The following is a 24,683-nucleotide window of genomic DNA, read 5'->3' as shown; positions in this document are numbered from 1 at the left end:
ATAAGAGATTCTGTGTAAGGGGGTCTGAATACTTTCCGTACCCACTGTATATATATACACACAAACACATACACTCACAAATGTTAAACTATTCATATTTTATAACAAATGTTTCATATATTTCACTTTAATGAAAAGTACATATGCTATATACTTTCCTTTGTATTATTATTATTTTTTACACTTAAATTTTAATATTTGTTCTCTTTGTATTTCTAACATACAGCAGACAAATAACTACTATTTTTCCATTTTCCTATGCATGTTGTATGAAAACAGTTACAGTCCCTATTTATTTAGAGAAAGTCTAAAAACTTTAGGAACCTAGAGCATCAAGCGTGTCACTTACATCCCAGAAGGAGCCATTGTTTTAAATAAACAGTCGTGACTGAATCGATGCCAGCAGGACTATTGACGAGGCATCCTATTTTATATTGATTCATTGATTTTGAAATTGATCTCCATTCGTTTCTGTGTTCGTATCTTTCACCCCACAGCCCCACTAAGTCAGAGTTCATTCGTGCCAAGTACCAGATGTTAGCCTTCGTCCACAAGCTGCCCTGCCGTGATGATGATGGGGTTACTACGAAGGACCTCAGCAAGGTTTGACCTCCCAAAGGCATCACCTCTGACTCTTTATCTCAGTCTCTTCCCTCTCACTCTCATTCCATCTTTCCTCCTCGGCCTCTCTCTGCTCCCCACTGTCTGTGCCCTTGCAGGAGGGCCCTTAAAATGACACCCCGCTAGTGAATAAATGTGCCTTCCTCAGTGCTATTGAATGGCCCTAATGAGAGGATGCGCAGGAGATCTGCTCTTTTTCTGTGTCTTTCATGCTGGGTCCCTATCTTTTTCTCTCTAACAACCTCTCGCTTATTCACTTGTTCTTGCCTGCAGCAACTCCACTCAAGTGTGCGGACAGGAAGTCTGGAGACGTGTTTACGGCTGCTGTCACTGGGGGCACAAGCCAACTTCTTTCACCCGGTAAGATCTGCCATCTCTCACAGTTCTGTCTTTGTTCTGTCAGGTTTTCTACATCATAACTAAGGCCCGTCCACACGGAGACGCGTTTAGCTGTATACGCAAAAAATTTGTATGGTTTCGTCCAGACGGATCCGGTGTTTTTTTTTTTTTTAACTGGGTCCCAGAGTGGATAAAAACGAAAACGACAGCCTTGCGTTTTCGTGTGTACAGCCAATCTGTATATTTTGTGAAACGATGATGTCATCACCCCACGTCACTATGGCCCCTAGTCAGACACCGCTACGTCACGTAACAGCAACAACAACATGAACAAACACTGAACGATTGTCTTTCTATTAACTAATATTAACACAGATTAATAAATGTATTGTTCCATGTTTGTTTGTATACCGCGTGCAAGGTTTATGTGCATAGTCCAAGTCTTCTCTGTTTTTAGTGTATCTCTGTGGCAGAATTACAGTGCCACATACTGGTCTGGCATGTATGTTGACAAATCTGATCCAAAGCACGAATACTTTCCAAAACCAAAATATTTCTAGTTTCATGTTCTTTCTTGCCTCTAATGTTATTACTGTGGCAAACAATATAGATTGTCTGAAAAAAACAGATCTGATTTCATTACTTGCATAACGACGTTCCAAAATTTGAAAAGAGCACAGTGAACAGCGCCTGTCACATGCCTGATGTTCCCTCCACAGGAAAAGGGCACGACCCCTCTACATGTGGCCGCCAAAGCGGGGCAGGTTCTGCAGGCCGAACTGCTAGTGGTGTACGGGGCGGACCCAGGAGCTCCAGATATCAATGGCCGCACACCTATAGACTATGCCCGGTAAATACAAAATGCAGAAGTCACTAGACCCTCGGCACTGATCTATCTATCTATCTATCCATCCATCTATATCATATCTATCCATCCATCCATCCATCCATCTATATCATGTCTATCTATCGATCTAGCCATCTATCCATCTATCCATCTATCTATCTCTGTCCATCTATCCATCTGTATCATATCTATCCATCTATCTGTCCATCTATCCATCTGTATCATATCTAACGATCTATCTATCCATCCATATCACATCCATCCATCCATCCATAAATATCTATCCATCTATATCATACCATATCATAGCCATCTATTCATCTATATCATATCATGTCTGTCTGTCTGTCTAATGTTCTACCTCTCTGTATGCCATTTTATTTCTCTGTCTGTCAGTTGTTATCTTGTTCTATCTGCTGTCCTGTCGTTCTTTCTGTCGTTTTATAGTTCTGTCGGTCTGACGTTCTTCCACTCCATTTGTCTAGCTAATGTTTTTGAAAGGATCTAGTGTCTTTGGTTTGTAATGTGACTTTGCTCTTGCAGGCAAGCAGGTCACGTGGAGCTTGCCGAGCGCTTGGTAGAGTGTCAGTATGAGCTTACAGACAGGCTAGCCTTCTATCTTTGTGGACGTCGCCCAGGTGAGCTCAGAGTACCTGTTTTATAGTATTTCCTTGAATAATGGCCATAATGCATATTGTGCTGCCTTATAGATGTTTAAATTGCAAAGAGTGTTGATTAACAGGTTTTCTGCAGAGTTCAGTGCGCTTTCAACACAAAAATAGACTCGGCGCTGAAACTCTTATTACACCAAAGCTTCTGCTGTGCGGCTTACACAGGCAGTGTGAAAACTGTAACCTGTTAATTTGGGCATCAAAATAAATATGTCCTGGATGTGTGTGTGTGGTGTGAAACAGACCAATCTGTCCGCCCAATTGAGGATGAACACTTTTAACATAGTTTTTCTTGTGTCTGTTTTTGCAGATCACAAGAACGGTCATTATATCATCCCTCAGATGGCAGACAGGTACATTGTTTGTGTATGAGAGTGTTTTTGCATTTGTTTGATTCATAATAGAAAAAACATTGTGTACAATTATTGAAGCTCATCAGTGCAGTTTTATTTATTACTGTCATGATATCCTCTCTCAAATCTTTTCCGTATCGCTGCCTATAAAGGGTAGATACAGTGTACAAAGATCAATTAGCAGCGGGTGTATTTGTGTGTGCTGGCCAGCAGGTTGCGCCACACGGTCAATCAGTTTGCATTAGAGCAGAGTGTCCTCAACCTCTGTAGCGCTGACTACCTCAAATGCACCACAGCTGAATGACCTTTACTGACCTGTCCAGAAGGAGTGTTGATATGGGGTCTATCCCTTTTCTTTCTCTCTCTATCTATCTTCTGCTCACTTTTCGGTCTCGCTCGCTCACTCGTTCTCTGTTTTCTCCATCTTGCTGCGCTTTTGGAGGCAGAGCTCGCCCTAAGTGCCCGACGCAGAGGTATCTCTTTCTCTCTCTTCTCACCCCCCTCTCCATAAACCCTGCTCTCTTTCTTTCTCACATGCCTTCATCTGGGTGTGGGTGACTGGAGTGATGAGGCAGGATCAAAATTCGGTCAGAATTAAATTAATTTAAAAAAACACTCCTGTTCCGCCTCATCTTTTCTGGCTGTCCCATCCCTTACACCACACTTCATCCATCCATTCATCCACCTCTCTTTTTTCCTCTCTCCTCATCTTTCTCTGTCCGCATGCCTCCAGCATCCTTTTATTCTTGTGTCTGTCTTTGTCTTTGCGTAGCCTGGACCTCTCTGAACTGGCCAAGGCAGCCAAGAAGAAGCTTCAAGCGGTGAGTGATGCAGGTTACTGAGCTGCTACAGAGAATTATGGGAATTTGAGTTTTTAGACGGGCACAACTGAAAGCAACAAGTGATAAAAGCTTTTCCATGTAAATTCCAAAGTGTATTTCAGTTTGATTTGAATTGTATGTGTCTCCTAACCCCCTGACACAAGTGCTTGTCAACACGGCTGTCTTGTTTTTCTGTATGTTTCTTTTTCAACTGTAAAACCACTGGCCGCCGGTCAGTGTTGCCACTTATGCTGATGATGAAGTTTACATGACATGCACTGTAGACATACCCCTAGCATAACGAAATATACTTTGAGCTTAAAGGGATAGTTCACCCAAAAATGAAAATTCTGTCATTAAAAATTTGTGTCATTGCAAACCCGAAATACCTTCATTCATCAGCACAAATTAAGATATTTTCGATGAAATCCAAGAGCTTTTTCACCCTGCATAGACAACAATGCAACTGAAACGTTCCCAGGCCCAGAAAGGTAGTAAGGGCATTGTGAAAATAGTCCATGTGACATCAGTGATTCAACTGTAATTTTACAAAGCTACGAGAATATTTTTTTTTTGTGCAAAGAAAACAAAAATAATGACTTTATTCAACCATTCTTCTTTTCCTTGTGACCGTCCGCTGCCATTCATGAGAGTAAAATTTCAAAAACTTTTCTGGTCCTGGGAATGTTTTATTTGTATTGCTGTCTATGCAGGGTCAGAAAGCTCTCGGATTTCATCAAAAATAACTTAATTTGTGTTCTGAAGTTGAACGAATTTTAATTTTTTGGTGAACTATCCCTATAAAGTCCAAAGTCTGTCAAACGGAAGTTTTGACTGAAATTACTTATTGTGACATATTTCAGAGTAAAATGGAATACTGAATAATTAATTCGGGGGTAACCAAACTTGATCCTGGAGGGCCGGTGTCCTGCAGAGTTTAGCTGCAACTTGTGTCAACACACCTGCCTGGAAGTTTCAAGTATACCTAGTAAGACCTTGATCAGCTGGTTCAGGTGTGTTTAATTAGGGTTGGAGCTAAACTCTGCAGGACACCAGCCCTCCAGGACTGAGTCTGGCCACCCCTGGATTAATTATTCACCACAAGACTAGTGATGTGCACTAACAAAGTAAATAGGGTCGTTGATTTCATGTGGACTTTAATTCCAAGTTTCTGCCTTAACCAGCTCTGCCAAGTAAACAGGACATTTTATTGGTCATTTGGTTTTTATTCCTATATTATTGCACTGTGAAGCTCCGCCCACCTTAAAATCTCATTGGTCCAAAATTTTGTTCCACATAAATATAAAACATTCTTATTGACTATGATTGTGTTGTATCACAATGTTATAGAATTCAGTGTGGCCATATGAATTACTTGCCACAGGAATCCTGGTTAGGCTCTTTGAGAGATTTTAGAGGAATATGGTTGATAAATTCTTCAAATGCTTAGAAATTCAGTAGATAAATTTAGCAGTTGCTTTGAATTCCCTTAGCTTGCATTTGATCTTTATTTAGTGCCTTGTTAGAGCATGTTGCTTTGTTTTGTCTTCTCACTGATGTCTTCCTGTTGTGTGTGTGCTCAGTTTTTGTTTTTTTCCCTCCATGTCTGAATTTGAATACCACATACTGATGTGTGTGTGTGGATGCAGTTAAATAACCGTTTGTTCGAGGAGCTGGCTATGGATGTGTACGATGAAGTGGACCGTAGAGAGAACGATGCAGGTAAGACTCAAACCCCCATCTGTTCCTGTCCCAACTTTCCCTGCTTCTCACTCTTTCCCTAAAGTAGTTGTGGAGCGTTCCGGAGGCAAGGGGACAGTTGTATCCGTGTCCCTGGAGACGCAGTTATCGGTGTGTTGTATAAACACTGGCTATAGAAGGACTTCAGCAGTGCATTCAGCTTGTAGAGAAGGGAGGGAGAGAGACGCCAAATGGAAAGGAGGGTGAAAGGGAGCGAGAGCGAGGGAGTGCCGCAGGAATTCTCTCCTCCTCCTCTCTCTCTCGCTCTCTCTCTCTACTCCCGTTCCTGGTTGTTGAGGAGAAGAGGTAGCATGCTGGGGTGGCAGACTGGGATTCTGATGGTAAGCAGGGCTGCGAGCGAGGCAGGGGGCCAAACGCACACATAAACACAAACTGAACGGGAGGGGTAGATCCGAACTCTCTGAAACCTCAGAGCTAGGACATCGGAGTCTGTTTGTTTATATTTGTCTTGTTTATATGTGTCCATTCTGTTTCTCCCAGTGTGGCTGACAACTCAGAACCACAGTACACTTGTGACTGAACGGAGCGCCGTCCCCTTCTTACCCGTCAACCCTGAATACTCAGCGACACGCAACCAGGTAACGCACAGCATTTTAGAGGATGTGTTTGAAGTATGTTTGAGAGGAGGTTTTCCGCTCCTGCTGCCCCCTTGCGTAAGTGCCTGTCAATTCCATGCTGGCCCGTTTTTGATGGAGGCACAAAGGAGAGATGATATCTGGGGTGCAGACGACATGGGGCTAAAAATAGACATTTTGTGATTGTGCAAACATCTGAGGCTCAGGTTTGGGCGGCAAACCAACAAATGGATGTTTTCCAGCTGCGTAACTGCTGCAGACACGCAGCGGCTCCCTCCCCCTCAGCGTTTCCACTGGCATCCTCGCATGACCCTCTCTGTACCACTGCTTGAAATAGTTCTTTTATACAGCGAGACCACTAAGTGCGTTTACTCAAGGGTACGTTTCCTGCGGGCTGATTGGCCAGGCTGAGAATTTCCTGTTCTATTGCGTATACATGAGGATTTGAGACATGGAACGAGATGATGGGAGGAGGCACACGCACACCCAGTGGTCAAGAGTTGGAACACTGAACTGTTGATGTGGCAGTGTTTTCCAGTATTTAACATGTCCAAGTCGCCCTCTACCAGAATGGACAGTTCTGTAATACCATACGTATTGCTGAGCGACTAAGTGCTTAAATAAAACTTAGTTTAGGAAAAATTAACAAATTTGAAACCTGCAGAGCTCTACGGAAAAGCTCTCCTGTAAAAAGATTTCCTGTACAGAAATCATTCATAAAAATCTACACGTCCACCACATCTTTCATGTTTATGAATAGGCTAATTTTAAATATTTTCTGTTACTAAAAAGTGTGTAGTACTCTTTAGTCTAGTACACATTTTACAAAGTTTTAATCTATTCTTCAGAATTTCACAGATTTTGCCCAAATGTCTGTGCAAAAATGTGGCATTCAGAAGATTTAATATGGGTCTGTATTCTTTTTTTTTAAACATATTAATGATTTATGCTATCATTAAAAAAATTGGGGATTGGTACATTTATTTAATGTAAAGTGCCCATCAAGGCCGAATTTATTTGATCACAGTAAAATCAGTAATATTGTAGAATATTAAAATAACTGTTTTCTATTGGAATGTATTTTAAAATATAATTTTTAATATTTTATTTTAATATTACTTTTAATATTTTAAGTTGCAATTTATTCCAACTTGGCAAAGTTGAAGTTTCAGCAACCAGTCTTCAGTGTCGTATGACCCTTCAGAAATCATTCAAATATGCTGATTTAGTGCCCAAGAAACATTTCTTCCTATTATTAATGTTAAAAAAGGGGTATGATATGCTGTAATGTAAAAATAGAAAGTTCAAAAGAACAGCATTTATCATATAAAAAGATTTTTTATAACAATGTAAAACATGTTACTGTCAATTTTGATCAATTTAATTGATCCTTTTTATATGAATAATATTATGTATAAATAAGCATAAGTATTTATGTACATATATATATATATATATATATATATATATAATTTAATTTTTTTGTCATTTCTAGGGGCGGCAGAAATTGGCTCGCTTTAACGCACGAGAATTTGCCACCCTTATTATCGACATTCTCAGTGATGCCAAGCGACGGCAGCATGGAAAGGGCTTGACAAGCCCCACAGGTGAGACGCCGACATTGCAGTTCTCTAACTTTGAGATTTTAGGGGAACATCAATAACACAGCTTCAGTCCTAATTTTGTCTCGCATAGTTGAGGTATACCTATGATGAAAATTACAGGCCTCTCTCATCTTTTTAAGTGGGAGAACTTGCACAATTGGTGGCTGACTAAATACTTTTTTTCCCCACTGTAGCTAAGCCAGTGTAGTTTCTCACTCTCTCAGTGGCTCCTCATATTAATGATGTTATCTTTTGTTTTTGTGGTTATTGTTTTTCAGACCCGCTGGATCTGAGTCAGGAGGATGATGACCAACATGATTATGACAGCGTAGCGTCTGATGAAGACACAGACAGTGAGCTAACTGCACAGAATAACAACAACACCCAGCGCAATAACCGGGCCAAGGTGAGCTCATCAAACCCTTACCCGCTTACTGTGTGTTTACCTGAGGAAAAGATTGAAAGTTGAAGATTTGTGTTCATCCATCTAGATGTCCATCGTTCTTAATAATGAATCTACTTAAGTTGAGGAGCATCTTAAAACCTTTGGAGAAACAAGCTCAGATAAGATTTTAAATGTCTTGTACTGTAGGTTAGGCCTTGGTAAATGTTGATCTTGGTTTTGCCAGACCAGCAAATTAGTATTTTCAGTAATACAGAATCCAGTGTTGTCATGTCCCAGCATGCACCGCTGGAAGAGCAGCAGAAGCAGCAGCCCTGCCTCATATTTGCAGAATGACATCATCCCCGTTTTCAAGGCTGCGATCAGTGAAGCTATTGTTCTGCAGCTGAAGACAGGATGCTGTGTCTGAGCATGCTCAGTCCACAAACAGGAAGTGACATGGCTGAGTGTAGGAGAGCACAAAGTAAACCCCATTGAGGAATGTGGGGTTTAAAACCTTCTCCAGTAGCACTACTGTTGGTTATATTGTACGGTTATTCATTTTTATCTTAAAATAGCTACTTTTTGTGGTTTTTGTATGAAAATATAATTTTATGTTATCTATTCAATATGCTTTATAATAATGTTATGTAAAATCTCCATATTAATGGTAGGTTTATATATATATGCATATAGGCATCAGTGATACCTAAAATCATCACTTGTGCTGTTAGTTTTCTAAGAGATTGAACATAATGTTTTTGCATGTGAAATGATAAACGGGCAAAAAAAAAACTTTGATATTTGAGGATATATTATAGATTTGAAGTGGGATCTTTTGACTTATATTTAAACTACTGTTCAAAAGTTTTTGAGTTTTTTTTTAAAGAAGTCAAAAGAATTCAGTAATGTGAAATAATATTACAGTTTAAAATAACTGTTTTCCATTTTAATATATTTTAATGTAATTTTTTCTGTTATGGCAAACTGAATTTTTAGCAACCATTACTCCAGTCTTGATGAAAAGAAAGTTTAAAAGAGCAGCATTTATTTAAAATAGTTTTTCTGTTACATGTCAAAGTTTTTACTGTCATTTTGATATATTTAATTCATACTTGCTGAATAAAAATATTAATTTCTTTCAAAAAAAAAAAAAAAATCTTCCTGACCCCAAACTTTTGAACAGTAGCGTAAATACTACAATAAATTAAAGAAATTTGTAATTGTGCATATCGTTTAGGAAAAAAGCTCTCTCTTCAAACCTGTTACCCTTTACTGTTTGTTCATTAACAGTGTATTGTGATTTGCTGAAAAAAAATATTAATTTCTTTAAAAAAAAAAAAAAAAATCTTCCTGACCCCAAACTTTTGAACAGTAGCGTAAATACTACAATAAATTAAAGAAATTTGTAATTGTGCATATCGTTTAGGAAAAAAGCTCTCTCTTCAAACCTGTTACCCTTTACTGTTTGTTCATTAACAGTGTATTGTGATTTGATTGGTGGTTTGTGTTGTGTTAATCAGAGCATGGACTCGTCGGACCTGTCAGATGGGCCCATCACACTACAGGAGTATCTGGAGGTGAAGAAAGCACTGGCCTCCTCAGAGGCCAAAGTTCAGCAGCTCATGAAGGTCAACAACAACCTGAGTGAAGAGCTGCGGAGGCTTCAGAAGGAGGTATGCCCACCCACTGGATTAAAACTGTGCCTTTGTTTTAAAATGATTACAATTTCACACAGATAGAAATGAAATGCTGTCGTAAACTACAGCTCACCATTACACATACTGATCCCAAACCATCGAACAGAGCAGAACAGTATTATTATACACTACTGCTCAAATGTTTGGGGTCAGTAATATTTTTAAAAAGAATTCTCTTATGCTCATCAAGGCTGCATTCATTTGATCAAAAATACAGTAAAACTATAAAAAACAAATATGGTCAAATATTATTACAATGTAAAATAACTGTTTTGTGTTTGAATATATTTACATTTATTTCTGTAATGACAAAAGGAAATTTTCAGCAGTTACTAAATGTATTCATTACTTAAAAAAATTACTGACCCCATACTTAAAAAAAAAAATTTAGATATCTTATACCATGCTCTTCCCACTGAGAATGAAGCCCCTCCTTGTTCAGAAAAACTTAAACTTCCTGTCCATCAGAACAACCCCATTTTATCAGCCCCGGCATGACTTAACCGTCCACACTGCAACTGTTGTGTTTTCTTTGGTCCTTGTGTTTGTGTATGTGTGTGTGTGACTCCCGGTGATGCCCCTCCATCCCTGTAGATCACGCGGATGCAGACGGAGAACCGCACGCTGCGGGGGGCCCAGGCTGGGGCCAGGGGCTCTCTGACCGGGGGTGGTGGCTCAGGGCTGTGGCCTGGTGGGGTAAGGGGTACGGGCGGAGGGGTAGGTGGAGACTCCAGCCTAAACACACCCTCGTCTGCCCCCCTCCGCCGGGATAGACAAGCCTTCTCTATGTATGAGCCCGTGGGGACCACCCCTAAAGCTCTCACCCCAGCCCTGGACCCCCTGACGGGCCGCCTGCAGCCTCTCAGCCCCGTAAGTTTGAGCATTAGTGGCCGGCCTGATCTTTTTAAACTTCCTTTTCCTGTTGGGCTCTCTTTCTCCCTCTGCTTACCTCAGCCCACACTGGTGTGCTGCTGCTGCCTGGAGCACCTGCTTCCACTCTTACTCACTGCTCTCTACCGCCACCTTATGGCCAAACAGGAGCACTTCCTAGTTCCTACCCTGATAACGCCTCTCTTTTTCTAGAGGTTGGCTGTCTAAAAACTCAGTGTGCTGCCCAAATCGACAGCATTTTTGAGCATCGTGGGTCTCTTATACACCTGGTATCAATGATTTGATCATAAGTGGACTGTGCTGTTTGTGAATATCTTAAGTACACCTACGTAAATTCACAAATTACTCCAAAATTTATTAGCATTTTCATTTTTATTTCTGGTTCTTTTTTTAACGTTACTTTTCTTTTTTACATAAATATATATATATATTTTTTTATTAGCTATCAACATGCACAAATGTAATTTTGAGGGAGTATTTTTTTATTAGCTATCACCGTGCAGAAATTAAATTTTGAGGGAGCATTATTATTATTATTATTTAAATTTTTTATTCTTTGGCTTCCTCACAAACTACTCCCAAATTTTCACTAATTATGTCAATGTACAGAAACTTTATTTTGGAAGATTTAAAAAATGTATCATATATGTATTTAATTTTTTTTGTTTCTTTTTCTTGATCATAAACTACTTCCAAAATTGTTAGCATTTTTGTTTTATTTTTCATTTTCATTTTTTTTTCTTAAATTACATTTATTGACATGCAACATTATTTATTTATTTACTTTTTAGCTTCATTAACAAGCAGAAATGTTATTTTGTAAGTTTTAAATGTTTTTTTATTTTTATTATACTTTTTAAAATTCTTTAGCTTTATCACCATGCAGACTTTATTTTTTTAATGTGGTTCATATTATCACAAAATCATAGACCCTCTGAACAAAACCTGGTCACAGTCTGTCTATGGCTCACCCAGAATGCATGTTAATACCAGGTTTGCCTCTAATGCTTAAACATGTTGCGTAGCAAGGCAGCTCAATACAGTTTGAGACACAAGCTATTTAGCATAGGAAGATAGAAGTGGCATGAATTGCATTGTATCGTTCTTGAGATGGTTGATATGCCAAGAGAGGCTCTCGTTGAGAGATATGCTTGTCTTGTGCAATGTGACATGTCTGGAATGTGTAGAAAACTGATTGATGGTTGCCTGATTAGTGAAACTCAAACGAGTTGATCTGCATGGCACATATCAAACGCTTAATGATTTCTTGTAGTGTGCAGCAATTTTGTTGTGCTTCACCAGACAGCTCTGAAATGAGAAATCGTCCTCTGTTTGTGGATATTCATAGATCTTTAGGATGTATTTTAATATCTTTTGAATGCCTTGTTTTGATTTGCTTTAATTGCTTTTGCAATTATGCAAAAACGCCATTTTGATTATGCAATATCCCATTTTGGGGGTCATTGCTGACAGTGTAGTATAGACTTATTTTGTTTTATTAGTTGTGGGTAATGTATTTGGGATGCACCGTTGTGCCTGTTTTATTAACTGTGCGTGTCTATTTTTAGTGTTTTCATTAGTTTAGAGAAGTGGATGTTATTGCATTAATTCAGTTTTGCTTTTGAGCTTATTGTAGAATCTTGCTTTTCTGCAATTTTGAAAACCTCTACACTAAGTTACTTGTGTCTAACTGAATTACAGTCGTCAGTATAGCAGTTTTGCCGCAAATGTTCTTACATCTAACAGTCCTGAGCAGAAATGACTATCAAAGCTGCTTCTCTCTTTTCCATCCTCTGCCTGCTGACTGTCTGTCAGCTTTTCTCCTCCTGTTAATCTCATTCTGCTCATGTTCAGGTGCGAAAGGGCGCTCCTACGGGTCCCACCCCCTACGGAGGACCGCACCTGTCAGCCTCCACTGACGGCCGATATAATGTGAGTGCCTCTTTCCATTCATATCTACACTGATATGTGAGTTACAGACTGTGGTGTGTAACAGACTTCTGCGCATGTTTGTCTTGTCCAGCCTCCAAAAGCGGGAGAGAAATATTGGAGTGGACCTGATAGTGACTATGACAACTCTCAAACATACGACGTCTCCCTTGGGTGAGTGCAAGCTACCGTTAAAAACAAAGCACACCAGGTTCAGAGTCTTTTTCAGAGGTTTTCAGCAATTCATTTGTAATAAAAGTAATAAAAACGAAAAATAAACTTGAGTACTGTCTTAAGAAATTAAGAAAAGAAATATTGCTGTTGTAGTGCTATTGTTGTACTTTTAATATATGAATATAATAATGATTAATTTGATGAATTATTAAATTTTAACGTTGATTTACATATTGATATGTAAATTTGTGTAATCATAATATTTAAATAATATTAATTTGTATAATAATAATATTGTCATCTTAATGTTAGACTTTTTTTTACTGCGCAGGAGTAATATATTTGTCTTCTGAAAAATAAGTAATGTTATAAAAATAATATATATTTGCATATTATTAATTATTTTTTATTTCACAGTAACAAAAATAAATATTTTATTTTTATAATTATCTATAATTCATTTATTCAGTGTTTTTATTGTACTTTTAATAATCATGTTTTTTTATATTAATTAATATTTTAATTTCATTTGTATTTCATGTTAGATTCTTTTTATTGAACAGGATTTATATATATATATATATATATATATATATATATATATATATATTATAAAAACAATATTTTTATGTTATTATGAATCTTTTTTATTATTTCACAGTTAAAAAAATAAATACTTATTTTTAAAATTTATTCTAATTATTCTTTTATTGTAGTGTTTTTTTTGTACTTTTAATAAAAGTATTTTTAGTACTCTTAATAAAAAATATTCCACATACAGTACAGGATATTACAATATTAATAATACAATAGTGATATTTGTTTTCTAAAAATACCATTATCCCATATCATATACAATATAATAGTTTATTTTTAACTAATTAACTAAATAACTAATAGTTATTATAATAAATATTATTGTTATAATTTTTAATGTAAAATATAAAAAACATATTTGTCTTATTTTTTAATTATTTGTTGTAACTTTATAACTGGCAATACATTTCTTTCTTTGAGCATGGAAATTTTAGTGTTTTTAGTATGCGTGCTTGTGCTTGTGTGTTCATGTGTGTGTGTGTTATTTTTTTTATAATGTTGGGTGGTAGTGTGGGCCGCAGCAGTGAGGAGGACAGCAGGGGGGATGTGGAAGACACAGAGAGTGAGCCGGACCCCACGCTGCCCTGCACAGAGGACGTCATCCTCAAAACCGAGCAGGTCACCAAGAACATCCAGGAGCTCCTGAGAGCTGCACAGGAGTTTAAACACGACAGGTATGACGGACTGTTACCCCTCAAGCTGAATGTAAAGTCATTTTGCTACAGTTAATAGAAACATACTATTATGGAGAGTTGAAATCTCTTTGGTTGCAGTTTTGTGCCGTGCTCAGAGAAAATCCACTTAGCTGTGACAGAAATGGCCTCGCTGTTTCCCAAGGTAAATAAATGCGTCATATTGTAATACTTCGCCTCAGGAAATCCAGCCAGACGTACTAAATCTCTCTGCTCTGTCTGCTTCTCTCAGAGGCCAGTGCTAGATGCAGTACGTTCTTCCTTGAAGCTCCTGGCGGCCAGTGCGTCCCGCCTGCAGGTGGAGTGTCGTAAAGCGGCACCCTCCGACTCGTCGGCCAGTACAGTGGACTACCAGCTCCTCACCCAGCAGGTCATCCAGTGCGCCTACGACATCGCCAAAGCTGCCAAGCAGCTGGTCACCATCACCACCCGAGAGAAAAAACAGTGACCCTCCGGCACACCGGGGTCCACTGGGCAGGGGCAGAGACTGAGAAACCGGAGAAAAGAGTAAAAACTGACGACTGGGAATCGTTGGTCAGCTAGATGAAGATGGGAAAAGAATCAAGCTGCGGCCTACCGGACGCAGAGATGTTTGGGAGAAGCCGAATGGAGAGGCCTGCTTTTCCTTACACTCCTTTTCTTCTCTCATTTCAGTATTTCTGGAGGATCTTCTTTCATTTACACATCTAAATATAACAACACTACAGAGGCAGACCCACAATTCAGTGCTGATGGTCTGCTAGCGCATGGGTGGCTACTTGTTGGTTTTCTTTGTGAAACACACAAGCACTCCTAACCATCAGAGAACCAGAAACCTTCCTCCTAAATCGTTTATTTTCAATTTTTCCTTTCTCTCTCTGTCTTTCGATTGATTTTGTGTTTTTAAGTGCCGCTCCATTGGCCTGTTTCTCTTGGGACAAATGTACTGACTTTAAACAACAACACTGGAGTTATTTTAATGATTATGACTTAAGTTTTGTATTATTGTTACAATTATTGACGTCGTCTTTTGATTTTTGTTTCATTTAGTTTTGGTGGAAATCACAGCTTTGCGAACATTAACAGGGGTGAACCATAACCTGTAAAAACTAACCAGAATACTCCCGTCCTCCAGTGGTAGAAGCACTGGTTCACTCACACAGTGTTTTACTATGTATACTACATTTTTTTTTTGTCGAAGTGCATCGAACACTAGCCAAAGGAGCAGAGGGGAGTGATGACACTACAGTTACGGATCCCTCTTTTTTCCGTCTTCGAGCACAAAGACAGCAGTCGGGGTTGGTGTACAGAAAATGTTCATCTCATCTCAATCCCTCCGTTAGTGGGTTTTGGTATCAGAACAATGCAAATGTGCACAATCATCACATTGTCTTTAGCTTATTAGGTTAGGACAAAACCATCACTTTAGGACTACATGTTCACTTTCTGCACATAATCGAATGGCCTTTTTTTTTTTTTTTGTCAGTTTGGTGGAGTTTTCACTTCAGGACCAGGTGTTTTTTTTGTTTTCCTTTTGAGAATATTGGATTTCTTTGTTGTTTATAATTCATGTTTTTTTTAATTGAGTATATGTGTAGTTAATGGTTATTAATGTAAGAAGATCCTTATGTTTTATAAGCTACGAGCCTGTGAATGTTGATGGTTGAAGATGACCACTATCAATGTTCTCATCACTAACATTTCACATACAGTCACAGGGAAAACGCGTCATGTCATGGTGAGGATGTCCATCTGCTGCATCAGGACCAGTGAAGTCACATTCCGTCGAGGTGGTCTGTGTCACTTGTTGAGAATTGTGGGAAACCAGTCCCTCGCTATGTTGATGTTCATGGCTGAGTTGAACGGGAGCTTCCAGTACATACGCACATGAAGATGAACATCTGTGTGTGTGTGAGTGTGATCAAACCAAGTATTTGTTGTACAGTTACTTTGCATTTTAGACGCCTTAAACGTCCTGTTGTTTTCCATATCGGTTTTACCCACCAGCCTTTTAAGTTAAGCCATTTTTTCATTCTTGCCTTTTGTTTCTTTAACTTGGGGAATGGGATAATGCTAGCGTCCCCTGATAACGTGTCAAAACAGATTGTCTGAAAATCTCTTGATCATTGCCTTTGCACATCTGCTAGACTGACTTTAATCAGTAATCATGTGACTGGCGTCTTGCTCTTCCACACTATAGAAGCACATGGTGAGTAAAACAGTGAATGCTTAATTTTTCCCCAGATTCTTCATTTTACACTAAATATGTCAGGATGGTTTACTGTGGTGATGACTTGGGAGAAAGAGTTTGGGCCATTAGTTAATAAAGCACTAAATTCAGAGAGCATTCTGAGAAAGGATGTCATTGCACACTCACTATATGTCCAACTCTAAATCTGATTCATTTCAGAGTAGTCTAGATTTTTCCCAGCCGTCTTGCTGCAGATGCATACATTGCTCACATAATGCACCGGTGAAATTATTTTGAAATAGATTAATGCACAAACACACTTCCGTGATCAGTCATACTGGCTGCACTATTCTTATGACTGTTCTTTATCACGTGGTTCTTACATGAGAGATTAACTGATGGGAGAAAATTGTTTAGCAGAGGCTACCTGTACAATATAGAAATGAAATAGACTAAGCAAAATCATTTAAAGCGTCATAAAGACTCATAAGCTGTACATTTGTAATAAAAGAAAAAGTTCCTTGTCTTCTGTGAGGAGTTCTTTGTTTGGCATTTTAATTGTGGCGATGATGGTATTTTACAGGGTGTTTACCAAATTAATTGCATGTACAGAAATGAAATGCAGAAAAACACAAATAGAGAACAAGATTCAAAAGACAAACAGGTGTTACGCAAAAAAAAAAGCCTCAGTTTATGGCTGTGGTTTAGTTCAGCGTTTACGGAAAGGATCATTCTGGACCAATTGACAAATATCTAAGTACCAAGGTTGACAAGGCCGCGGGAACTGGGTTGAACATTATTGTATTGAAATATTTTACTCTGACCCGTTCACATTCTACCAGTAAAACAGTGTAAGACGACTTATAGGAAGCCTGGTTTGTTTTCAAATAGTTCAGAAAGTTACCACTTAAAGAATTTTGTTAACCACCTGTAAGTCTTAAAGATGAATCAGACTGTGCTTACGTTCACAAAGAACTTTCATTATACGTTCACCGTTCCTTATCCAACTAGTATTGGGTAGGCAACTAGATTACATTTGAATTACTTGCAGACTTCTAAGTACACATCGCTGGTGGAGTTTATTTGCGTTGACTCGTTTAGACTGCTGGAAGCTGGACATAAATACACAATAACCCCTAAGTAAACCCCAAAATCTGTTTACCAAAAACCTATCCGTGTGAGAAAAAAAAAAAATGCAACGACTTTATTTACTAAATGAGTTCTCAATATCTCTGCACACAACAAAGACCACTGAATGAATACACACTAAAGACATTAATATAAATTATTTTAAATTTCATTATCAGGTCATGAGGCATAATTATGAAACGAGTAATACACTGTATCCGAGCCCAATAAACACAGAGTCCTAAGGAGAAAGTGGAACAGAACAGCAGAATACCATTTAAATGTCTGAATACAGTTCATAATTAAACCTTGTATGACAGAGGCACAATGCATAGCCCAAAACATGTGCTAATACATCTATAACCCAACATGACATTTATATTTAATGCCCTAGATCCTGTGTGGAAATTCAGCTGAACTAAACCAAGTTTGTTACGTCATGACTGTAAACCTGGCATTACCAAATGAGTAGAATTTAGTCCTTTCAGATCTACTAAAAGTCCTGAGAAAAGTGGCTTATGAGTAACAATGGGTCAGCTGCAACCCGCTAATACCATAAACTCGTGGTGATTTGTCATGAGGCAGCTTCATCTTGTACAAATAGAAAATAACACCTGCAGCAAATACATCAAGGGAGGAAACGTTTGTTAGAGAAACATGTTAACATGCTGGTGATACAGGTAGTGAGGGGTTATTTGAACAAGTGCTGATGTCGGTCAAATTTGCAAAAAAAAAAAAACAGGTTGATAAACATATTTATGAAACACTTTCAAAATAAAAGTTAGAAACAAGGGTTGAAAAAACATGTTGCTATTTATTAGTGTAAGAAACACCTCTGGATGGGATGTCCTGGGTGCAGATGTGAAGAAAAGAGAAAAACTACTGGAGTGAAGAGAGAGAGCAGCCCATCATACTGCAGCAGAGACATCTTCCAATACAACATCTGAAAATACAAATATGAAAAAAAATTAAAATTAAATAACAAAAATAAAGAAAGAAGATAATATAAAGAAAAACATATAAAGAAAATAATAATTAAAATAAAGTTTATATATAATAATTAAATTAACTGCTTAGCTGTTATTTTAAACAAAGCATCAGTTGAGCTGTACTCACAGTATCAGCTGCAGCACCTCATTCATCTGCGGCAGACATCCCTTTCACTGGATCCTTCTCTCGCATCTGTAGTAGAAAAAAGACCATTTCAGACTTGTCAATATTGGATTATTAATATTGGAATAATTATGCATGCTCATTTTACTTTCACTACTGTATTAATAACTTAAAACTGTTAAATGTAATCTTTAGCCAAATTCAAAATTAATATTTTTCAATACACAATACCGCTTAAATTCTTACACTTAAAGTTAAGTGTTTGAATTTATTTAGGCACAAACCGTATAAATTCCAATATCTTCTATTGATGAATTATTCACAACATTAAAATAATTATCATCTTATCGGTATCAGACAAAACATTAATATTGGTGAATCCTTAAAGCTGCAGTCCGTAATTTTTGGCGCTCTAGCGGTTAATAAACAGAACTGCGTGCGTATTGCAGCAGAACATTGTAGCCGGAGATACTTCTCTCTGTTTATGTCAATGAAGAATCACGCAGGCTACTCCGCAGCGGTACCTACCCGACTAAAATAAAATAGTCAGAATATAACACTTATTATTATTGTACCGTAGTGATTCAGGACAAGCCAAAAACAAGGTTTGGAAAATGGATTCATGGTGTAATCGTTTATTATATACATTTTGAACAAAAAAAGTTACAGACTGCAGCTAAATACGGATGAAATGTTGAATAGCATCATTAACAAGGATCTTCAGTGATCTTCATTTTCTATTAATATAGTAATAATTAATTTTAATACTTCAACGTTTATTTCAGTTAGTTGCCAAGGCAAAAAGTTTTAAGTTTTTTCATAGAATATTTATATTTTATTTCAGCTTTATTTCAATTAACAACACTGCAAAAAACGCTTTCAGAAAAGAAAAAAAAACAAGTCAAAATTAAGTGAGTTTTTGCTTGAAACAAGCAAAATAATCTTGTTTTCTGTTTGAAATAAGATTATTTTGCTTACCCCATTGGCAGATTATTTTGCTTTTTCTAAGCAAAAACTCAATTTTGACTTGTTTTTTCTGAAAACAAGACAAAAATGTTTACTTGTCTAGAAAATCCTTCTTGATTTAAAAATGTTTCGATATCTGGGCTGGAAACAAAAAAAGTTTATATTAGTTTTAGTTCCCAATAAGCCTGTACTGCATCTTATTTTAAAACCTGTGAGCATTATAGATCATTTTGGTAAACTGTGTTCTTCACCGTGTTCAAGGAGTTTAAAAACGTTGCTGAACTCACATTATCGAGTTCTTTCTGTGTCTCCTCCTCCATGCGGCGGATGTCCTCCATGGTCAGATGGATCCATCGGTCTAACCAGCAGAAGAGCTGCCTGTGGAAGCTGGTGAACAGACGCTTCTCTTGCTGAAGTAAAACCAAACAAACAATGTTTCATGAGTCACCACATTAAAATCAGACTATTAAACACACAAACTCTCTAATAAACTGAACAAACACTAACTGTTTATTTTTCTAAACCACACCTCTATGATGTTAGAACGGACATTCTGTTGATATAAAAGTGAGTCACACTGAACACAGCATGAGGTATTTTACAGATTTATACCTTGTGAATGAAATTCTCCACTTTATTCTGCAGGCCAAACCACTTGAACTTGACAGTGACTAGTTTATAGGCACACATATGAGGGCAGTCCTTCTTCTGAGGAAGTTCTTTCTGCAATACACAGGAACAAAGCGATCAAAAACATGACTGGAGATATTTATCCAAAAACGATTCATGAAACCATACACACCTTCCAGTCAGGTCCTAATGGCCCTCTACCAGTCTTCTGTGATTTAAATGTGGCTGGATCCTCGTCTGGTTTGTAGTCCTGTGAAGAAGATGAAAATGTCAGCATGTCTCAAAGTCTGATCATACATCTAAAGTAAAACCTCAGTTTTCCTTACCTTAGTGTCCACCTGAGACCTGTCAGCAATGTCAATGTGCACCACCTCAACCTTCTTCCACTGTTCGGGGTCAAGCTTATGGACCTTCAAAACAAACAAGAAAAATGGTTAGTGTACAAGATCAAGATTCTCACAGCTTCTTGCAATTCAATATTGATTTTTTTGCATACTGTGGTGCTGCGTAATTAAATTATGCTGTGCATCTATCTGCATAACAATGGCTGTCTACTCACATTGTCCTGTTCACCGAGGTCAGGCTTGTGCCATGTCTCAATCATAACTAGAAAATTGTCCTTCATGTATTCATTCTATAAATACACACACAACACACATTTGATACACAGACAAAATCTGGGGTCTCTTTAAATTTTTTATTTAATTAGTTAAATTGATCAAAAGTCACAGTAAATACATTTATAATGTTACAAAGGATTTCTATTTTAAATTAATGCTATTTTTTTAATGTTCTCTCCATCAAAGAACTCGTTTCCACAAAAATAAGCAGCACACATGTATTTTGAACACTGATTTAACACTGCAGCCTTGGACTTCCAAAAATTTCAACTTATGAAAGGCATTGTATATATATATATAAGACTAAAACCTGATATAGAAGAATAAAATGCTGATTATTCATATTATTATTAATAGTAATATAAATATACGTTTTAATTACACACAGGTGTCTCATAAACTCACCGTAAGAACTGGAGTGATGAATGATGTAGTGAGCACATGAAAAATAGGAAAAACACAGCAGTGAATTTCATCATTCCTATGAGCTCTGTGTTTAATAGACCAGTCATGTATGAATGTACAGTTGCTGTAATATATTCAGTAAAGCTGTGCTGTTGTGGCTGGTACCTGTGCGACAGTAAGGATAAGCATTCCAGGCCTTCTCATGGATACTCAGGGCAGATGAAGGGGCCAGTAATCGTACAAAAGTTGGCACTTTACTGCATAAGACAGAGAGATATAGACATATCTGTCAGATACAGACTATGTTTCAAGACAGCACATGAGATGGCCCTTACAAAAAATTATAATACCATGGTCCTACGACTGCAGTACTGAATAATTAATAATTAATGATTATTATTACCTCTGCAAGTGGTAGATCTTGTGTGTGTACTGTCCTTTCTCTCCATTCTCTTTCTCGTAGGGCTCGTTTTGCAGGACTTCCACCCCTTCTCCACCACCCGTCTCATTCTTACTGGCCTCTGCTACCGAGTACAGCTGACCCACCTGGTACTGCGGATGAGAGAATAATGTTAACTTCACTTGGTCATATGGAAATGACAGTATAACACCTCTAAATGAAAAACAAAAACACACTGAAAATGAATGCATTCTGCCAAGTGCATTTGCATGTCATAGCTGCGTACAGTGCTGAGTACAACAAATAGCCATATACAGGCTGGTGTGCCATAAACAAACTGACAAAATTATAGAGGAAGAGTTCAAAACCTATAATCGGATGATAGAAAAGAGGGAAACTGGCATCTAATGCTTCTAGGAAATGTACGTGCATCTCTAGTTCTCCAACTCTGCCCAACACTATAAACAGCAGGAGTAGAAAAATATTTTAGAAACAAATTTGAAACATTTGATTAAAATTCTCACCGTGAAAATAAACCGATAATTTTAAGTAATGTTATGACGTAAAACCGTTAATGTTAAAAATCCATAAAATTTTTACATAAATAAAACACTAAACAATACATTTTAAATACTACATATTAATTTAGACCTTCAAATTATAATGTACAGTACAAAAAACTGAAAAGTTCTGTCTATAGTCGATAATTATTTTTACATAATGACTAATAATTGATAAATGGCAAATGTAAACATTTATAGGCTACTATTTGTGTCTAAATAGATTAAAACAACAATCGTTAATGTTACAAGCGAATTGAGGCATCACAACATTATAATGCACAGTATAAAAAAAAAGGATATTAATTTTGAGATTTGTTAAAGATTTAACGGTGTTATAAAATGTATAGCTTTTTAAGTTTAACTTTAAGTGAGAGTTAGATGATAGCATTGGTAAGCTAAACAGAAAAATTGAAAAAACAAACATGCACAATTAAATATCTAACATCGGTTATACCGATTAAAAGAAACTCAAATATCGGCGAATAGCTGATATTAAGCTACTGAAATACTGTGCAGTGCATTTTTCGTAATTATACTTATTATCATTAAACCAGAGTACATTACTGACTCTCATACAGAAATGAGTGATGCAGACTGCACCTCTGACCACATCTACACTCGGTATATCTACAAAACCAGCTTCCAGAATGTAACATCCTTTAGGTGCTTCCCGTTTCAGCTGGTTGGGTCTCAATTCTCTGTCAGTCAGTATTATATGGTCTTTTGCGCAGGTGAACAGAAAGGAATGCAACTACACGTCAAACCTTTACTGCCGTTTAGACAAGAACATTTGACTTCTTCAAAAATGATTTCTTATTCAAACACAACAGATACAGAACAAGACATCCAAATATTCAGGGTAAAAACACACCAGACTACATCAACAAATACTACAACAGGGAGGGCAAGAAATGACAGGGACAAAACAAATTCAACCTTTGCTTAGTAAGCTGGAGTAAAGATGGTACATTGATCAAGTCTGATAAGCAATTAATTACAGTCTGTCCTTGTCTGCTATATACAGGCCTGCAGTTAACTAGGCCACTTTCCCACAAACCTCAGACTATTGGTTTCAATTAATCATTTCAATGTCTAAACTGTCCGGCCCAACAGAAGAAACTGGGCGGAGTCTGGAAAACCAGTAATGGAAGAATTATGCCAACAATACATCCATGAGCTTCAAGATGGACTTTTCAAATTATGACTAGACTAAAATGGATTTTTTAAAAATAAATATAACCCATAAAGAAACACCTGTAAAAAGCACTTACCTCTTCAACAGAAATGGGCAGGACGATTCGACTGAAAAACAAAAGAGAAAGGCCACTGAGTCAGCAAAAATAACATGAGGCAACCTTTGAACTCTTTTCATTCATTCAATCACATTTAATTCCTTGACAACTTGGTATCCTCTAGGAATGCCAACAAGCCCTGTTTTCACCGTCTGAAGACAATTGCACTAATAATCTTAATCTTATAAATACCAGAGCACTTTAGTTTTTAAAAACTGGTGTTGCTTTATTCAGTAACCTGACCTTTGCGATCATGAAACAGCAATGTTCTGATAATATTGTTTCATAATGAGTTTACTCTATTGAGTGGTCTCAAATTTGAACAAGATACTAATATATATATATAGGTAAAATATCTGGTCACAAACCAAAGCTAACAAAAAGGTAGATTTCTGCATACTGAAAATAATTAAATCTGCAGAAAATGTTATTACAACCAAACGCCACAAAATGAAAAGTTAACCAAAAAAGTGAACAAAAGCATACTAATCTTTTAAAACCAGGATTATTTCTCACAATGTAACCCCTCCTGGGTTTTTTTTTTTTAAATCCCCTGATAATTCTCAGGTTTTCCATGACGCTGGAAATCTTGTCGAATTAAAAAGTTCTTTATCACCATATTCAGTTAACATCGAGTATTATTAAAAAGCCATTATGGCAGTACTTACATCATAACGTCAACATAGCGACGTCTAATGTAATATTTTACAGCTCATTTAGCTCAGGTAGAATTCAGCTTGCTTGTTATATGAACATTAATGTCATAATAGGACTTTTTCTTTAATCTCTTAATATGTATACTGCAGCACAGGAGTCTGAGCGCGCGCTGACGTACACAACCGTGCATGGCGTGACCGGCGAAACGGTAACATGTGACAATCACATTCATACTAACGTTACCTGCAGTTAGTAACTTCAGCAGTTCTGTAACTTCAAAACGAGGTTACATCCTTTTCTTTCACTTTGTAAAGCAAATAAACTGATGACTCGTTATAACTGCTGGTGTGGATTGCCTGGAATATAAATAATATAATCCGAAACAGGACTGTAGATTAAATTTGAGACTATTTGACATAACCTAGTTAGCACAGCGAAAAAAACATCCATAATTCATTAGTCAAAAATCAACATAAATCCACTTTATTAAGCAGCAGCCGGTGAAAGTGAGCAAACACGCGCCCGTGAGTCAAGTTCAGCGCGGCATCAAAACTTCAGCGCAGTGAAATCATACTAAAATACTTACAATTCCTTTATCAGCATGTTATCTCCTTCTGCTCCGCGTGCCCAACATTCAAACGAACTTAAAGAGCGTTTATTCTTCGACTCTTCGGTCCAACCCGCCGTGACTCGTTTCAGTTCAAGTTCCTGGATTTCTCATTTCTTTAAATTCATTTCCTGAAAGATGTCGCCAGGAGCGCCGCGTCGTCACGGCAACCACA

General features: G+C 37.5%; 2 protein-coding genes across 4 annotated transcripts in view; one reads left to right on the top strand and one right to left on the bottom strand.

Annotated features, from left to right (window-relative positions):
- Positions 1-17,978, top strand: part of LOC107548582 (ARF GTPase-activating protein GIT1-like) — a 24,398-nt gene extending 6,420 nt beyond the window's left edge. The window contains exons 4-21 of one of the 3 annotated variants that reach the window (XM_016229319.1): positions 498-603; positions 895-981; positions 1,680-1,810; positions 2,351-2,445; positions 2,789-2,831; positions 3,278-3,304; positions 3,604-3,652; positions 5,302-5,374; positions 5,894-5,991; positions 7,484-7,595; positions 7,871-7,998; positions 9,498-9,650; positions 10,269-10,544; positions 12,420-12,497; positions 12,589-12,668; positions 13,775-13,939; positions 14,039-14,102; positions 14,190-17,978. In XM_016229319.1, the coding sequence (XP_016084805.1) occupies positions 498-603; positions 895-981; positions 1,680-1,810; positions 2,351-2,445; positions 2,789-2,831; positions 3,278-3,304; positions 3,604-3,652; positions 5,302-5,374; positions 5,894-5,991; positions 7,484-7,595; positions 7,871-7,998; positions 9,498-9,650; positions 10,269-10,544; positions 12,420-12,497; positions 12,589-12,668; positions 13,775-13,939; positions 14,039-14,102; positions 14,190-14,405 (1,981 nt within the window). In that variant the 3' untranslated portion in view covers positions 14,406-17,978. The remainder of the gene's footprint in view (positions 1-497; positions 604-894; positions 982-1,679; positions 1,811-2,350; positions 2,446-2,788; positions 2,832-3,277; positions 3,305-3,603; positions 3,653-5,301; positions 5,375-5,893; positions 5,992-7,483; positions 7,596-7,870; positions 7,999-9,497; positions 9,651-10,268; positions 10,545-12,419; positions 12,498-12,588; positions 12,669-13,774; positions 13,940-14,038; positions 14,103-14,189) is intronic. The other 2 variants (XM_016229320.1, XM_016229321.1) reach the window with 2 other exon arrangements.
- Positions 17,322-24,683, bottom strand: LOC107548584 (phosphatidylinositol transfer protein alpha isoform-like). The gene is made up of 12 exons (XM_016229323.1): positions 24,488-24,683; positions 23,224-23,254; positions 21,393-21,541; positions 21,155-21,246; positions 20,990-20,997; positions 20,524-20,598; positions 20,291-20,374; positions 20,137-20,214; positions 19,947-20,057; positions 19,622-19,744; positions 18,372-18,437; positions 17,322-18,198 (listed from the first exon to the last, which is right to left on the bottom strand). Exons 1-11 carry the CDS (start codon positions 24,502-24,504, stop codon positions 18,390-18,392), a joined length of 816 nt encoding a protein of 271 aa, XP_016084809.1. The 5' UTR covers positions 24,505-24,683; the 3' UTR covers positions 17,322-18,198; positions 18,372-18,389.

Source organism: Sinocyclocheilus grahami, unplaced genomic scaffold (genome assembly GCF_001515645.1).
Source record: "Sinocyclocheilus grahami isolate Dianchi unplaced genomic scaffold, SAMN03320097.WGS_v1.1 scaffold350.1, whole genome shotgun sequence".
In the NCBI taxonomy this organism is placed as follows: Eukaryota; Metazoa; Chordata; class Actinopteri; order Cypriniformes; family Cyprinidae; genus Sinocyclocheilus; species Sinocyclocheilus grahami.
This window is presented reverse-complemented; position numbering and strand designations above follow the sequence as displayed.

Excerpts from the sequence above, each read along its gene's own strand:
- LOC107548584 (XM_016229323.1), bottom strand. Across the intron at positions 20,375-20,523 it reads ACCTCGGTGAACAGGACAAT|GTCCATAAGCTTGACCCCGA; the intron begins GTGAGTAGACAG and ends TTTGTTTTGAAG. Across the intron at positions 18,438-19,621 it reads CACAGAAAGAACTCGATAAT|ATGCGAGAGAAGGATCCAGT; the intron begins GTGAGTTCAGCA and ends TTTCTACTACAG.